General features: G+C 39.6%; 2 protein-coding genes across 2 annotated transcripts; both read left to right on the plus strand.

Moving 5' to 3' along the window:
- Window positions 1-423: 423 nt before the first annotated feature.
- LOC110979477 (neo-calmodulin-like) lies at window positions 424-7,892 on the plus strand. Its single transcript, XM_022235301.2, has 6 exons — window positions 424-563; window positions 4,550-4,577; window positions 4,954-5,097; window positions 6,022-6,142; window positions 6,762-6,877; window positions 7,341-7,892. The coding sequence occupies exons 1-6, from the start codon at window positions 561-563 to the stop codon at window positions 7,367-7,369; spliced, it is 441 nt and encodes a 146-aa protein (XP_022090993.1). The 5' UTR covers window positions 424-560; the 3' UTR covers window positions 7,370-7,892.
- A 1,791-nt stretch (window positions 7,893-9,683) lies between these two features.
- LOC147800428 (uncharacterized) lies at window positions 9,684-16,650 on the plus strand. The gene is made up of 6 exons (XM_022235298.2): window positions 9,684-10,196; window positions 10,400-10,427; window positions 11,741-11,884; window positions 12,379-12,499; window positions 13,097-13,212; window positions 15,027-16,650. Exons 1-6 carry the CDS (start codon window positions 10,191-10,193, stop codon window positions 15,053-15,055), a joined length of 444 nt encoding a protein of 147 aa, XP_022090990.1. The 5' UTR covers window positions 9,684-10,190; the 3' UTR covers window positions 15,056-16,650.
- Window positions 16,651-17,191: the final 541 nt, after the last annotated feature.

Genomic DNA, 17,191 nt, shown 5'->3' on the forward strand with positions numbered 1-17,191 from the left:
TAGGCCTATTTCTCGCTTGAGCTATGGGATGGGCTCTAAGACTACGCGTAGGTGTAACGTACTCAACGATGACTTTACCCAAGAGCAGCTATGATTTCTAGTGGCTGACCTAGATGAGTGCGAGTATGACGTCGAACCGAACAACCACTTAGGGCCATAACCACGCGCAGACCTTGATGACCTGTATGTACTCGAGCATACCCAAGAAAGATATTACCTCGCTCTGTTTTTGTGTTTTGTGAAACGCGCACTGATACAAACCCCAATGTTTATTACTTACCATCCATACAAATTTATTCAAATCTGCACCCAACTGTAATATAAATTCATAGAGATTATTAAATGTCAGCTTTTGAGATAAGGGAAAAATGTTAGACGCCCCCGCTGTGTCTGGTTTGCAGAACTACTTTAGACCACAGTACCGTTGATAATCACCAGGGCGTGTAAGACTGCGCTTGAGAACAGCACGCCACTTCAGGCACAGGTACAAGCGAGAAGAGGACGCCGTCTTACATCCATATTTCGAATCTTTAAACACCAAGACTTCTCTCGACGGAAACATGGTTGAGTACCTTTTTGTCACGTTTTCTGTGTTGCTCAAAATCTCAGCGGATGAATACATTTGGGGGATAGTTCAGGGAGTGTTTCAAAGGGTCTGTATATTACTGGTTAGAGTAACGTTTTTTTCACACAACAGTAGGAGTGCAATAGCAGTGCAGTTTTGACTGAGCAATTTCAAGTATCTTGTATTCTCCGATTCCACTATTCCCTATCAACCTGCTTTATACCCTTCATAACGTTCATTTTCTCCATTTTCTCTCATTCCTTCTTTCCATCCCTTCTTTCTCCTCTTCCCCTGTTAGGCCGGCGTCTGGTCGAGTATTCGAGTTGCATGTTTACTTTTATTCAACTGGGTGTCTGAAAGTCTGGGTATATTATGGTTCTCAGTAAGTGCCAAGTGCAAAAGATCACCTGATAGTTGCAAGTACTCTGGCGTAGCCCAGCACGCAGTCTGCTTTTCACACATATTTTATAATCAAATTAATTCATTACAGTTTGATCTTTGGGCTAATCTGTGTCAGATAAAGCACTGCTTTTTAATCACAGCATGATAAAAGTGTGCTTCTGCCACATGGCTTTTTCCCCTCCTACAGTACAGATCACTAATCAAGAAACGCTACTCAATCTACAGGGCTACGCTAGCTCGTTGAAGTCTTTCCCTCAACAATTATGTGATTAACTTGATCACAACACACTTTAATGAGTTGAACTTCTAGAATAATGATTAAACGAAGCCACTGGAAAAACAACGAAATAGTTGCAGGGAAAAAGTTCTATACAAGGGCATCCTGTGACATCCTGTGCACAAACTCAATGAAATCTGGTCTGAAAAACTTTGTTTTCCTAGCTCAATTCCTGAATACTTTCCGGCTAAATTTGGACATGTTTAGGACATGTTCTCGCTTTCTGATGGCTGAGAAACCACTACAGAGGAAAATAAGTCAATGTATGGAACTCTTAAATCGTAATCTATCCATGGTAAACTTATAATTGATAACATGCAGTTTACGACTAACTTGTTTCTTTGTAGTAGAACTTTTTCTCTGTATAGTTATCTGTATCTATTGCTCTATCGATACGGACCATATTTAGTACCTGTTTAAGCTGAAATGGCAACAAAAGGTACACAGAGCAGTTGCAGACAATCGATAAAAAGTGAAGAATAGTGTACGGGTCGGAAATCGTGATGTAATGTGTCTGAACAGTACCGATTTGAGTTTAGTCTGGTTCAGCTCTCTTTGGCATAGAACACACGATTTAGACACACAATATAAATGTCTGTAAACACGTAAAAATTGCAAGCCAGCACGTGTGCTATTATGGTTGTTTCCAAAATATGCTTGACCCTTTTCACGGACCATTGCAAGCGGGAAAAAATCAAACAAACATCCATTTTAATGACTTGTAGTAAACCAAGTTTTTTTTTTCATATTTTTCACCTTTGTCTGGATGTGCTTGTATGATGTCATGCATTTTGGGTAAAAAAAAATTAATGAACATAAATTAATACTCAGACATGTGGGGGAAACAGTTCACGTGCAGTGAGACAAAATTCATTATTTACAAACGAGCAACTCATGCAAATCATAATCCAAAATGTCCAATGAAATAACAAAATTGACAATAATGACTTGTAGTAAGCCAAGTTTTTAAAGATTTTTCAAGTTTGTCTGGATGTGCTTGTATGATGTAATGCGTTTTGGGTAAAAAAAACAGGCATTACCTAGACGTAACCTTCAGGGATCTGCTGAAAAGAGTAAATATGGTTTACATATTAATACTCAGACATGTGGGGAAAACAGTTCGCGTGCAATGAGACACAATGATTCACAAACGAGCAACACCTGCAAATCAAAAATACAAAACATGTACAGTGTACAATGGGATAACATTGCCCCCATTTAAAATTGTAGTTTGCTAATTACTTTGCGAACTCCAGTTTTTAACTTCAAATAAAAATCTCATAGACACAGTATGGTGACTCTTACTTGCCTCAAACCCAAAAAGTACCGTGGGTCTCACAAAATCTCGTGCTTCTAAAAGATTCTCGCTTGAGTTTAAGACAGGCTCTCTGCCCCAGTATAACCACGTAGTGATGACGTCCAGGAACTATTTGCTCTTTCTGTAGATCAATTAGGCCTAAACATTAAAAAAGCTTACATTTTTGGAATGTTCTCACTTAGTTAAGTCTCCGGCCATATGCGTTTTGGAAGCTAAGTTATCTATTTAGTGATGAGTAAAAACATAACTTCTCAGACCGTTTGTACTGGGTCTCGAGCCTTATGGATTCATGTGTTGCTTTCCTTCAATTAAAATCCTCAGAATGCGTTTGTCCAGGCCACACCCTTTATTGTGCAGGGGAAATGACGATGGACTCTAGGCCTATTTGGTACACAAAACACATTGCAGTTTTCGCCATACACATCGCAGGGGCACGAAATATTTACCTATAATGTCTGTATATTAGGTGTTGCCTGTATAGTATAATATTAATTGTGGCGTATTTCAAAGTACCATCAGAGATTAACAGAAAATTATAAACGTGGCTTTTCGCATTAGTATATTTCCAAAGTCAAGCCACAAGCCTGCGGTCCTCTTTTTCCAAGTTTATCTGACATCTTAACTGGCATTGTGCATTACAATTTCTTTGACACGTTTTATTTACAATGCGCCCTGCAAAACATGTTGGATTTGTCCGCCTTCTTTGTTTAACCACATTACCTTGATATATCCAGTGATAAAGCATCAGTATTATGAAAACGTGCAGGGCCCAAGCACACGATTTAACTCTAACAGCGCTCCACGTCATTGTCACGGAGACCGCAAGCAGCATGCAAGCTAAATCCAAAGGCATGCTAACCTTGGAAGAAAAGTTTGCATAGACTTAACGACGTAACCGTAAAAACGTCTATGCGGCTGCAACCTTTAGCACAACTACGCTAAGCACCTCCATGAAATAATTATAGCGCTTAACGTTAGCACATTTTCTGCTAAAGTTAAAGCACGACGTTTCTGGTAACTGGTAAGCAGCTCCGTGAACTTTGGCCCTAGGCTCTGTTTAAACAAACAAAAACAGAGTTTCTTCTCTCTTCCTGAAACTCATTTTAACAACAGTTGATAGTGTTAGGGGCCGAATTTACTTAAGTTAAATCAAGTCGTAATTTCTGTTTCGAGCAAAAGTCACAATTCATTTCCCCAAGTCAAGTCAAGTTTTCGAGCCTGGACCTTTTGGCTGGGGACAAAAGCACTTTTCAACAGCAAGCTGATTAAAAGTGGTCACTTTCAGAGAATTTTGAAGCAAATTGGTGATTCCCCCCTCCATTTTTCTTTTCTCCCAAGTTCTTTAATCCCTCCTCATCTTTTTTAACGGGAAAAGCGCCGCCTTGTCTCCATCAGAGTCATAAGTATTCTGAAGATCTGTGTACAGAGACAAGCGCCAGCTTCAGAATTTTGAAACACTCCGGTATGAGCCTGGAGATGGACCAAGAGAGAAGGCAGTTTTCTTAGCAACTGAGGCTCCTTTGGTCGGAACTAAACTTCGCTGGTACACGAACGACTACTCAGTATATTACTCCCCAATGGAGACGAAGACATGGATAAATTGAAACTACCAAGGGACAGATATCTAGCTGAAGGGGGCAAATTTAGGGGCAGTTGTTTTAAGCGGACCGGATCGAAATCAGTGACCGTAGTTGATTCATACAGAAGCCGCGTATTGGATAGCGCGAACCATCTCTGGGATTACTGATCGCGATTCAGATCCGTGTGAATCAAACAGACCCATAGAGACAGTTCTGTCACACATTATTCCTACTTCAGTCGTGTGGAGCAGTTTTCTTTCCCTGATACAGCGCAGACCATATTGGGCCGCAATGGTAACGTGAAAATTGATTATTAGTGACAGAGAGGGAGCCAGACAAGCAAGGTGTGATCTTTTTCACGTGTTTGTATTATTTGAATCTAAATAAAATATTTCTTATTTTCGCAGGCAAGCTGGAATGCCGAAAAACAACAAGGTAGGTTAACCACACTTTTAGAAGAAAGTGAGGAATTGCTTTTAGACTCAGTACGAATATCCTTCAAATTGCTGATTTTTTCTGTAGAAATGAAAATGATACAGGCATATTTTTGTAGCAAATGTCAATGTTCATTGATTTTCTTTATTTTGTTAGTAAACGGCGGCTGCATTCCTCTAAAAATATTTTCTGTAACCTTTTAACCGTCCACGTCTTAGGGTAGCACCCCTAGTTGTATGCCTGCTTTGTCTCGTTACGTCATTCCTTTGACAAGAGAAATTAAAGTAAAAAAACAATCAAACAAACCAAGAAAATGAAGCCGTAGGCTCAGAGATCCAACTCATTAACCCAAGCACTGTTTATTTAATTAACGTAGCTTGCAAGGGTGTCTTCAAACAGTTTGATAAAAATGGCGACGGTAAGGTCAGCAAAGGTGAACTGCGGGAGGTGATTACGTTGTTGCATCGGGAGCCCAGTGATGAGGACCTCCAGGCCTTGATGAAACATATCGACAAAGATGGTACGGCTATTTTGACCTTCGTTTACGTTCAGCGTGAAGTTCCACATTTGTAAGGGATAGACAGCCTCTTCGAAGATATTTTGTTTGTTTCCCCAAATGAAAACCTTTTCACATTTTTTTTGCCAAACGAATTATTTGTAATTCTCCAAATTTCAGAACCAATCTATCTCAATTTTCAAAAGCTAAGTATTCTTATGATTCAGAAGCAAAACAAAAGAAAAGCCCCACACCCACCACAGTGACCGAGTCGTCAGTTTCCAATGGCGCTTTGCTCACCTCACCAAAGTAGAACCAATATTGTGCACTTTTTAGCGGCGTATCCAGGTTTTGATTCCGGGGTGGCGGCAAAATCGGAATTTCGAGGAAAAGATTGTCCCTTTTTTCAATCTAAAAAACCTTTACCCGAAATGAAATGCACTTTTCTGTTTCCCTAGTATTAATTGTTTTCAGTTTTCGTAAAAGAAAACAAAATGGCCGCATATGTACGAAGATGGCCGAGTTGTGCCCCCCCAACCAGATACACCAATGCACTTTCTTTCGTTATTTCACCTATCAGAGAAAAAAATCGCATTTTCAGAGCATGTCTGATGGATTTTCGTGTTTTCTTCTCCTTGTAATTCACTAGTTTTCGATTTTTTAAAGTCCCCTCTCTCCATAAAATATGGGACGCTTCTCAAGTGACTGCGGCTAAGGGTCAAATCTGCTCTCGCTCACGTTGTATTGTGCAAGGCCTTCGGGTGCAAGGAAGGCCACGTAGCAATACTGCGTGTTCTTTATGTGTCTGTTCGGTAAATGAAAATGAGATGGTTCTGTGTCGTGAAGAGACGTCATATTATTGTAAAGGAACTACCTTCGTTGTTCACCTGCCTGTCACTTCTCGGTATGTTCTAAATCTCCTGCGTCATTTTCTTTCCTTTAATACAGGCAGCGGCTTCATTGAATACGACGAGTTTGAAAAGATGATGATGGCGCTGGATGAGAAGATTATGGCGAGTTTGAGGGAAACTTTCAACGCGATCGATAAGGATGGCAACGGATACATCTCGTAGGTTTTTACCAAAATGCAGGCTCCACAATATTAGGCTAACATTGTCAGTTGTTTCCTTTTCGTTTTGTTGCTTATACTGTAATAGACCAATTGAGCCCGCTAAATCTAAAATTTGTGTTTTGAGTATTGCTTACACAAAACAATACAACAAAGTTACAGTACACCATCCAGTACATCAGTAGTCTGAGTACAGTACCAAAGGTCGGCTTTATTTTGGGTCAGTGAATATGAAACACTTTGCTTTTGGTGGACGCCGTGTTTGTCGATATTTAATAACCACTATTGGCTGCGTGACTGAGTGGACGCACAAACGACTGTTCTCCATCTAGTTTTTCCCTAGAAGTCAGCAAAACGAGCAGTTTCTACCGTTAATGCTTTCAAGATGAAAGTTCCGTGTGTTCTCTGCTTTTCTTCGTTTTGTTTGAGGCTCCTTAGCATAAATATTATTTTGCTATCGCTTTGAAATCAAGCAAATATTATGAGTGGCACAAACAAAGGCTTGTTCCCAGGCAGAAAATTTGAATACCTTATCGCTGTACTTTATTACTGCGTCAAATAATGCAGTGTGTTAAACTGTTGTGTCTCAAATGAAGCCCACATTTTTTTCCCGCTGCAGTATGGACGAGATCGAGGACTTACTCAAAAGTCTGGGCGTTAAACCGACTGAGCAAGAACTGAAAAACGCCATGGCCGAAGCAGATACCAACCAGGATAACAAAATCAGCTTCGAAGGTGCCTATTTTTGCCTCTCAAATTTTTCTGTATTCATATGCTGTATAACTTCTACACTCATATTCAGTGGTCTCTCTGCCTTATAAATTAAACATTATGACATCTTTTGTCTTTCTTGTACTAAAAAGGGTACACTTATTTACATTATCAAATTGTCCATTCGTTTCTGGACAACTGAGGGCACTGTTGACATAATTTGGAGAGATTCACTGTTCAGTTGAAAGGGTTCAACAAAATTGTATGACCCTTTAATTAATATCATTGAATGACAGGCCTTACCATGACATTCCTGAGTTTTATTATTTAGCGTTGTCGCTTACTTTCTCTTTTTTGTCATTTCTTTGAAATTGCTGGCATTGGGAGTCGTTTTGAAAGTAATGGAGTCCCACCAGTACATATTCAGTTTAATTTGCTTTCTGGAGACACGATATTCTTGAAACTGCACATTTTTTTGTGTTCCCAGAGTTCGAGAAGATGATGCTGAAATTCTAAACACGGGCACCTGCGACGGGACTCGCTGGCCAGCATCAACAGAGAACAGTTCTACATGCATATTGATGAGAATTATGTTGTACCTTTCCAATGTAAAGCAAGAACGATATTACATGAAAAGCGAACAGGCCGCTCGGCAACTTGAACTTGCTTTTAGATGAATATGTAGGAATTATCATATTTTCCCAGTAGAGTTCAAGCTAGTGACGCTGCTGAGAATAATCTATCTGGGGTGCTTTTTGACAGGAAATGTTATTTGTATAAATTACGACGAAGTCCATGAAGATACTACCAGCAATAACCTAGGCAGAATATAATCGACAAGGTTGATTTTAGAATCAAGAGTTTCGTACTTACACTAATTGCGACAAAGCACCACTTTCCAAGGGAGCACTTTAGTTTATTTATTTCAGTGCAGAATTTTTATCGTTTGCGTTTCCCCCACTATTAACGCCTTTAAAAAACGCATTTTTGTCTTTAATATATAAGCTGAATTCATACAAATAAAAGTGTGTTGTTAGGAGGGCTTGTTCAGGTGTTTTCGCTATGTTTGTGTCACTTATTCCAAGGCTACAAGCCATGCTATTGCCGTGCCGAACTTATTGCCGTGCCACGCAATAGAAATTTTGCGTGGTAGCCATCTTGTAGGGCAGCTCTTTTGTACCACAGGGGAAGCCTCCTTTGTGTATACCTTCTGGAACAAAAGCACTGGCCTGTAAGATGGCAGCCATGCAAATCTTCAGTAACGCGGCAGTTGCACTACGCACCGCACTGAAATTATACGGGCAGTGTCGTGCCACTGCCTTTCAGAACACAGATGGTGTGAGTCATACTGAAGGCTAGGCTTGCCGTTGCTTGCGCAACACCGTGCTATTGCCTGGCCAAATTTTATAAAACAAATCATTTGAATTTGGCGTGGCTATAACTACAGCCCGAGCAGTCCTTCTGTGTAAAGTGACCAGTCGGAGTGTACTCTGCTTTTAAATGTAATTCCATTGTTTTTCAGCTTGTATGGACTTTCGAAAAGCATTCAAAAATCACCTGTTCCTTTCCGATAGATTTTCATTGAAAAGATGCATTAAAAGTGGGCAGGCCCTTTAACTCGAGCCGTGCTTGTGCCTATATACTAGAATAAATTTAACGATAGGATTCTTGGATCCGACTCGAAGTGTTGTACTTGATCCAGGGCTGACTAGAATCGCTTTCTATTATTGGTCATCAATGCACATGCCTTGCATTATTGCAGCGAGTTTTGAATTCTTGTATTATCGATTATTGCTGCTGCTACACACATGCAGGACCTGCCCAGTGAACTTTTTTTAAAACCCAATAATAAAATGACAGTAACGTTAGTGTCATCGAGTGGCTGTAACATTTGCGGGCAGCACATTAACTGAAGGTGATCGCGATCTTAAGTAATACCATCTACATCGTGACCACTAGACTGTTACCAATCAGCAGACACCTCTGCTATACGATTGCGTCATTTTACCAAACAGCAACTTGATCAGATGTTTTGGAGCGAGGCTCAGGTAATTGCCTGATACACTACTGAACACGAGTACCAAGTTGGGGAGAAATCTCTAATAATTGATCCAGGGCTGTATAGTGGACATGGGATGACATCAAGAAAGAAATTTAATCTGAAACGTGACGTCAAATTTAGGTTTTTACTTTTGGACAAGAACACATCATTTGTAGTTAACTTGGACTAATGATGAAGTTTATATTTGTCACAATAGGAAAGAGCAGAATGAGACTTTCCGATCATTTTGTCTTGACGGGTGTCATATGATCTTTACAACGTCTCAGTTTACTGATCTGTTTTCAATAAGGCCCTACATAAATGGAATTAATTTACCCTAGAACACATTTTGTGTAACTTCCTACTTTCAAATGTTAGAAAACTGTTTTCTTGTCATCCCTGTTGTTAGTTAAATTGGAAAATTTACTTTTTCATGAATTTAAATTTTTCAACTCCGGTAAATCTGAAATAACTGTACACTCCGCTTTCTTCTTGAAATAATATCACACTTTTACAAAAGGAATATGCAAATTTGGATAAGTTCAAAGCCCAAAGACACTACACGTCCCAACAGCAGCAGAATGAATATTGCAAGCGTGTTTACATGGGATACAAAGGTGCACTTGACAATTGCCGCCCTCGTTGCTCCTTACAATGAAATGTGGAGTAGGCCCAAACTGTCGCTAGGGACGCAAGATCATGATGTCTGCTGAACTTTGCCCAGGCACATATGCTCTCCGGTATTGAGGTTACCCATCATCGATGAATTTAATGCCAGACGTGATCTCTCTGACATTCCTGGAGATGGCCCTTTATGAATTACGCCCACTGCCTCAACCTGTCGTGGCCCTTGTGGGAGCCGTTGTTCCAAAAGCTCTCGTCCAGCACCGTCTACGCCAACTGGCGTTTTTGTAACCCATATTTAAGAAGTGAATGGACATGGAAACATAATTACAGTCTGAGGGTTCGCGTCTCCGAAAGCCAGTGTTCACTTTAACATCCTAATCAATTTCCATTTTTTCATTCATTCATTATGAGAAATGCCAAACCCCTTGTGCATATTTGTACAAAGAAAAAACAAAACGGTACTGACTTTTGTATAGGCCTACTGATGTGAAAAAAAAAATCGAGCTTCACCATCTGTGGATTGTATTTTGTGGGCGTGAACTGAAGTGCAGTCGGCTTGAAATCGTCAGGTGCGGTACCGATCGCAGTTAGATACTTCACCGTATACGGACGCGGACTTTGAGCTTTGTGGAACATTTTTGGCTTCAGCAGCGAGATTCCTCTGCAGCAATGGCAGTAAGATTTCCTTGATCGATTGCTAATACTATATATTTTTTATTAAAGGGCCGTTTATCTCCTTCAAGGTCCCACTTTGAGAGATTTACTACCGTAATGCCGAAAATGCATTGTAGCTAATTGTGGCATTACCAAAGCCTGTTCTCAGGTAAACATTCCCGCTGAATCATCAACTTTAAAATTTACTCGTTTGTTTTCCACAGGCAACTCTGAGCGACAAAAAAAAGAAAGGTAGGATTCTCGTTATGAATCATGACCTGTATACCTCATTTGTGCACTACTGAAATAACCAAAGTGTCTCAATTTGGGACGGCAGTGCGTTTATGTATATATATTTAATTTCAGAAAGAATGGTTGCAGATTCTTCTTTCTGATTTGTCAGATATTGTAGTAGTTCACCAAGGGGTTTAGACTGACAATGTCCTGATGAGCTGAAAGCCTTGAATTCTTTTTCTGTTTTAATGTGAAAATCATTTTAATTCAGGATTTTCTTTTCCCTTGAAAGTTGCAAAGCAAGTAAAACTAAACCCCTTAAGAGAAAAGAGAAGGAAAAATACTTTTATTTGACTGAATGATTGCCTCAAAGTAAATTAAAGTAATTTGTTCACCATTCCGGGTTTCGCCATACGTGTATGGGCTCAGTTCAGTTAAGGCGAATTTTTGTGCAAATATTGCGGATTAGCCTCATTGTGTTTGTTTTGAATTATGGATTCGTGTTGATACTTGCGTCACTTTCAAAGGAAAAGGTTGAGAGTGAGACGGTCCTTCAAATTATTACAAAATATTCTGGAATCCTTCTCGTGGAACAGTGTGCAAGAAATAAAAATAGAGGCAGGAAGCACATTCGAATGTGTAAATCTTGTTAAATGTGAACATATTTTTCAAGCCGAAAAGACCTCCTGGTGTTACTGAGTGTCGAAAATATGCAAAGCTTTCCATTCAGATATAAAGTTTTTATTCCATCTGAACCCTCAAGGAGCAAGGTTATTTGGCCAATCTCACAGCCGCAGGCGGATTCCGCCTCCAAGAACTCGGCTGTGCCATCTCAAAGTTTTTAAATTTGGCGTACATGTAAAACGGTCCTTATCATTGCAAACATGAAATTTAAAGTAAATCAAAAATGGTTCTGTTGTTACGGTCTTTTGAAGTTCACGCATGCCATCCCGCGTGCATGCAGCACTAATAAGTTGAAAAGTAGGCCTATACATTTTTGGCTAACTTGTCTCAGAAAAATGGGCGCTGCGCAACAACATTATGTTCGATTTGCACAAAATTGGTGTCAAAATGACCGAAAGGATTTGCTCTGAAAACTCCAGAAGGGTTAGCCCTTGAAAAAACGCAATGCGGCGATATTGGAAATGTATTCAGGGTGAATCCAACTCCGGCTCTTCTCTCGATAACAACAATAATTGTTTCAAGTCTGAAAACATTATATACTCACCTTTTTAAAACCTCTCTTCCCTCTATATGAATACCTTTGCTTTTCATTTTATTATCTGGTTAATTGTGGAAACCTACATGAAAGTGCCTGTTAAATTATACAGCCTACAGGGAACAGTTCAACAAGTTTGACAAAAATAAGGACAAGAAGATAAGCAAGGACGAGTTGCGTTCATTGTTGAAGACGGTGGGTCGACACCCCTCCGATGCCGCTCTGCAGAAGGTCATGAACGACGTCGACAAGGACAGTAGGTTTTTTCTAGCGGATACAAATTTTGGTGTCATTGGCAAGAGATTGTGCAGGGCTTGTTGATAAAGACGTTGTAAATTAAAAAAAAAAAAGTGTGAGAGGGAGTGGATGGCCAACGGCTCACCTGATATGGCTCAGTTCACGAGGAAAAAAGTCTGCAACTTGCCCGAAAACTGATCCACTATCGACGGACAGTGAATGTAGGATACCATTTATCGTTCGGCTCACTAGACCTAAAGCCTTGATCTAAAGTCTTGACTTGAGTCAGTGACACTTCGCGTTAATACGAGCGTTTCACAATAGTGCGCCTCCAAGAGTTTGCAACGCGTTGGCCAATCATAATGTGCGAAATCTGTCAACCCAAAGTGCGTTTGGAAATGGTCGACAAATTTCACGCGTGTAATTGGCCAACTCGTAGCAAACTCTTGGAGGCGCAATATTGTGAATCACCCGTATTCTGCATAATACTTATCGTATTTTTCCCTCGAATAGAGAGTGGCTTCATTGAGTATAACGAGTTCGAAATGATGATGATCAAGATTGACGCGGAAATTGAAAAACGATTGAAGGCAACGTTCAACCAGTACGACAAGGACAAGAGTGGATTCATTACGTATGTTTTGTGTATAGCGCTAAGTTTTGAAACAAAGTTTTGAAGAAAAAAGGACCTTTTAGTTCTGTAATCTCAGAGGCGAACTTTAATGACCAACCAGTCACTTCAAGAAAGTTTTGTGAGTTAGTTGTTGCTTTATTCTTTGTGATATTCAAGTATGTGTGTATATGAATCTATGTGGTGACCGTGGCAACGCTGTCACTGGTCATTAATGCAGTACCAGTGGCAGTAAACATTGTGACAACTATTGTTGAACCACTGTTCAATGAGAATCACGCCGCACAAAACCTGACAGTGCTGTCTGCCATTAAAGGGGCCCATCAGGAATTTATGTCCATTAAATTGGTGCATGATTTGTCTATTTGGCAATGAATTTCACCACGTCATAGAATCTGTCCATCCCTTGCTGTTGACTTTATCTCCTCACAGTCATTTTGTCAGCGAAGTATCCATTCCAAACCTTTCTGAGTTAAATTATGTGAGGGCGGATGTCATATGTCACCTTGACGATAGAGCGCCAATGATTTTTCACCCGAGATAATGTTTCGAAGAAGCCTTCGGTGTTAATATGCATTTCTTTTCTGCAATGCATCACAGTCTTGATGAGCTGCAGGCAGCCTACGAAGACATGGGCATCGAATCAACTTCCGACGAAGTGAAACAGGAACTCGAGAGGGCGGATGTGAATGCAGACGGCAAACTGAACTTCGACGGTAGGTCTATCATAAAGGCTAGTCTCCGAAGAAAGAGACAGAACAAACCGATCATTCAAATCGAAACAAATTTTCTTGCAAGTAAATTAAATGATAAGTCTGTGTGAGTGAGTTGGAAGTGTCATAGTTAGAAATGAAACACTGGCCGGGTCTTTCGGGATTCATGACCAAACTTACACAAGTTGCTTGAAATTGAACAATCCTTTCACCTCAAAAAATTCCAATTTGAGAACAATCAGAAGGGATGGAATTTTTACCCAGAGAAATAAATATTTTTAAAATAAATAATTTTATACACATAAAATTTACTCTGGAATTCAATACGTTCATTCAAGTCAACGTCATTTTTATTTATTTATTTTCCAACTCTGGGAAGAGGGAGTGGCCTCTCCCAGCGAGCCTACTGTCGCAATTTTTTGAATTAACAAAAAACAAAACGTCCAAATATTATAACCTTCCATCATATCCTACCTCTATTCATGCCTAAAAAGCTGGTTTGGTCACCTTTAACATCAGGCCTGGCCCAGAGCCAGGGCAATAAACTTTCGAGCGGGTCCCTTGCCAAGGCCCATTCAACCGTGCACAAAGCATAGCTGTACTCCACAGGGGTTTGTTTACACTGGCCCCAGCTGACTCAAGGGCTTAGCCAGTTCTTATCAATGCCAAGCCGGCAGGTCTGTCTGATGCGGGTAGACTAGAGCAGACACTTGGCCGGGTTCTGGTGAATGCACTGTGAAGGGGCTTTGGGGGAATGTCTTCGAATTGGGCTTTGGGAATGCCCTGTGTGGGAAACGAGGAAGTGATTGCAGATGGCTGTTTCATGGCTTTGTTTGTAGTGTATGCAGGAGTGATCTGAGTGAAAAAAATGAAAGAGCAGTAGATTGAAAGTACAGTTTGGCTTTTTACAGTTTCAGAGTTTACATGTACTTTCACTGATATTTTCAGTTTTTGACAGTTTGGCTACTATTTTTTTCTTTTTTTTTCATAGAATTTGTAGCTCTATGGTTTCAGAGTTTAGTTTCAGTCTGTTTAGTTTCAATCGCTGTGTAATTTTTGGGTTTTGAAAGTACAGTTTCAAGCTTTTTACAGTTTCAGAGTTTGCATGTACTTTCACTAATATTTTCAGTTTTTGACAGTTTGGCTACTATTTTTTCCTTTTTTTCATAGAATTTGTAGCTCTATGGTTTCAGAGTTTAGTTTCAGTCTGTTTAGTTTCAATCGCTGTGTAATTTTTGGGTTTTGAAAGTAGTTTGGCTTTTGTACAGTTTCAGAGTTTACATGTACTTTCACTGATATTTTCAGTTTTTGACAGTTTGGCTACTATTTTTTCCTTTCTTTTTCATAGAAATTGAAGCTCTATGGTTTCAGAGTTTAGTTTCAGTCTGCTTAGTGGATATTTTGTTAGAATAATATATGTTTCAATTTTCCTGCACACGTGTTGCAAATATCTACCATATTTCTTGTGCTGTCCCCTCCCCCCCAAAAAAAAGTACCTGGAAATTTTTGGAAACTATTTGTGTGCAATGATTCATAGCCACAAGAGTCGAGGGAGCCTACCTATCCATTCTAATCCCTTTAGAACAGAATTTGGGCCCAAACAACAGCAATAACAGTGAAATAATGGATGGACTCAACGAAAGAGCAGCCCCTGCAGCACCGTGAGAAAAAATTGCGAACGCGTCGCAGGGTTTTAACCAAAGCACCTAAATTAAATTGGCAACAAGTTTTTATTTTTTTTTAAAATATGCTTTTAAAATTGCTTGCTCTAATGAGTTTGCATTTACTTGCAAATGTCTTTACTGTTTTTGTTGCAGAGTTCAAGAAATTGTTTGGGCGTATCTAAGCACTGGACTGCGTAGTTGGTATCATGGACGTCTGTGATTTCCCGGACCATGTGATCCAATATGGCGGCCTGTCGATTGAAATGTAGGATAGTAGCAGCAATTAGAGCTGCAGTATAGTCTCCTGATATCGGATGTTGAATTTATATCCATTCAACGTATTTCTATGCATGTATGCTAGATATGTAATTTTCAGTAAGGATGGGGCTATTTCAGTAATTCGGGTTCAACCACAAAGTTAAGGATATGTCAAAGTGAGTCTTATTCTTCATTCAATACCGTGTGGCACTCTTCAGTCACAACTCGGGGTTCGCATAATTATTTGATAATTATCACATACAATTCCGTAAAGACATCGTACTCTTAGATATTAGAATCATTACTTTATCTCAGAGTTGAATGACGACTGAAGTTGGTCTCAAACAAGTGTTGGAGTCGAGTCCATCACAAGTCCTTTCACAAGTCCCTTTACAAGGCCAGTCATAAATAACAAGGTGAACAATATAGGTTCAATTGAATAGCTTGTGTTATTAAGACTGAATGACACGCAATGGACTTACATGATAGACTCGAATACAACACTGTTAAATAAACACGAGACGGCTATGAGTCCTGATTTTTTAAAGGAGGTGGGGAGTTATAATGGTTGCATATTCACTATTCGGGCACTGCGCTGATACGGAACAGAGCTGTTACTTGAGAGAGTTCCGACATGAGTGTCTCAATTGGTTGGAACCAAAATGATTGATAATGCATGCACACGGACCGTTAGAGCACAATAGGTGCATGTACCGCACACATAATGAACAGACATTTCGGTTCCAAAGTCGAGTTGGCGCTACACTCTGTACAAACAGATCTTATACTGACCCATGAAGGGCTCCCTCTACATGTTCCTCAAATTATAGCACGGCTTTGACTGTAGGCGTTAGGATAGGCATATAGTTCTTTATTGGTGCTCGTTGATGTATTATAAATCGTTTTGACCCTGAAAGGTTCACTAGTTAAAAAACAAGGACTTTGCTGAATTTAGAAAAAGACATAATCGTCAATAATCAATGTGTGAAACCAGTAGTCTGGAGCAGCAAACTTTTCAATGTTTTCCTTATAGATGTTGAGAGCAGGAAGTGGGCTGAAAGTAAATTTCCTGGCGACACATTTCATTTTTCTTCAATTCAGACCTTGCTGTCCACAAATTCCCATGTCTATCCTTTCTTCAGAGAGGTTTTGGCAAGTAGAAGTGTAATGTCATATTTGTTGAACGGAAATTGTATAGCTATATTTGTTGATATCATACATGCAAGGAAAAAGTACACAATCAACACGTGAAAAAAAGCTGTTGTCCACTTCAACAGTTTGGAAGATTCAGAATGTGATTTTAATTAGAATTGAGCAAGGTAAAGGTTCGTCCACAAAGGTAAAGGTTCATTGTACAATTAATGAAAACGTATCTGCATTTATTTAACCCCTAAAATGTTACCATATCATATGAAATTGATACATGTCATGTTTTCATAGGTCGAATCTCAAATTTCAAAGGTGTTTTTTTTATTAAATTTATATTTTGCCAAATAAAAAGAAGGTGTTTTAAAAGGAATCCTCATTTGTGAAACTTTTCAGTCAATTTGAATATACCTCCACAGAATAATTAGTTATTGCCATGCACAATCCAACAACTTAGTAAAAGACAGTTCAACGATGTTTCATTCGATTGGTTCATTCAGTTATATTGGGTGTGATTAGTTTCAGGCATTTGGGGATACTGCAAACTTCAGGACGGCATTAAGGGGGCGCGCGGTGCACAAACCACATGCCAGTTGCAAGTCTGATGACCGTGCAGCTATAGATTGAGCTTTAGCGGTTGTTCAGAATGATTGTCACTGAGAGAAAGATACTCAAGTGCTAACCGTCACAAAAGTGAAGAAAGCGTCAAGTATGAAGTCACCTTTAAAATGAATTCAACATGTGTGTGTCAGCTTGCCTAATTGTTAGCACTGTGCATATGTTTCAAACATGGCTAACATTTACTTGTCTTTCTGCAGTGTTATGTGTAGGTCTATACAAAGTTGTTGCCAATTTCAAATTTACTACACAATGTATACGAGCATATGAGCATAGAGGCGTCCTGCTTCGACGAG

This window comes from Acanthaster planci, linkage group LG01, assembly GCF_054643075.1.
Source record: "Acanthaster planci isolate LZ-2023a linkage group LG01, COTS_SCS, whole genome shotgun sequence".
NCBI classification, from domain to species: domain Eukaryota; kingdom Metazoa; phylum Echinodermata; class Asteroidea; order Valvatida; family Acanthasteridae; genus Acanthaster; species Acanthaster planci.

What these genes read in the sequence shown, in the direction of transcription:
- LOC110979477 (XM_022235301.2), top strand. An exon ending in GAATGCCGAAAAACAACAAG is followed by an intron (nt 4,578 to 4,953) that starts GTAGGTTAACCA and finishes TAATTAACGTAG; the next exon opens with CTTGCAAGGGTGTCTTCAAA. An exon ending in GAAACATATCGACAAAGATG is followed by an intron (nt 5,098 to 6,021) that starts GTACGGCTATTT and finishes CCTTTAATACAG; the next exon opens with GCAGCGGCTTCATTGAATAC.
- LOC147800428 (XM_022235298.2), top strand. An exon ending in GAACGACGTCGACAAGGACA is followed by an intron (nt 11,885 to 12,378) that starts GTAGGTTTTTTC and finishes TCCCTCGAATAG; the next exon opens with AGAGTGGCTTCATTGAGTAT. An exon ending in CGGCAAACTGAACTTCGACG is followed by an intron (nt 13,213 to 15,026) that starts GTAGGTCTATCA and finishes TTTTTGTTGCAG; the next exon opens with AGTTCAAGAAATTGTTTGGG.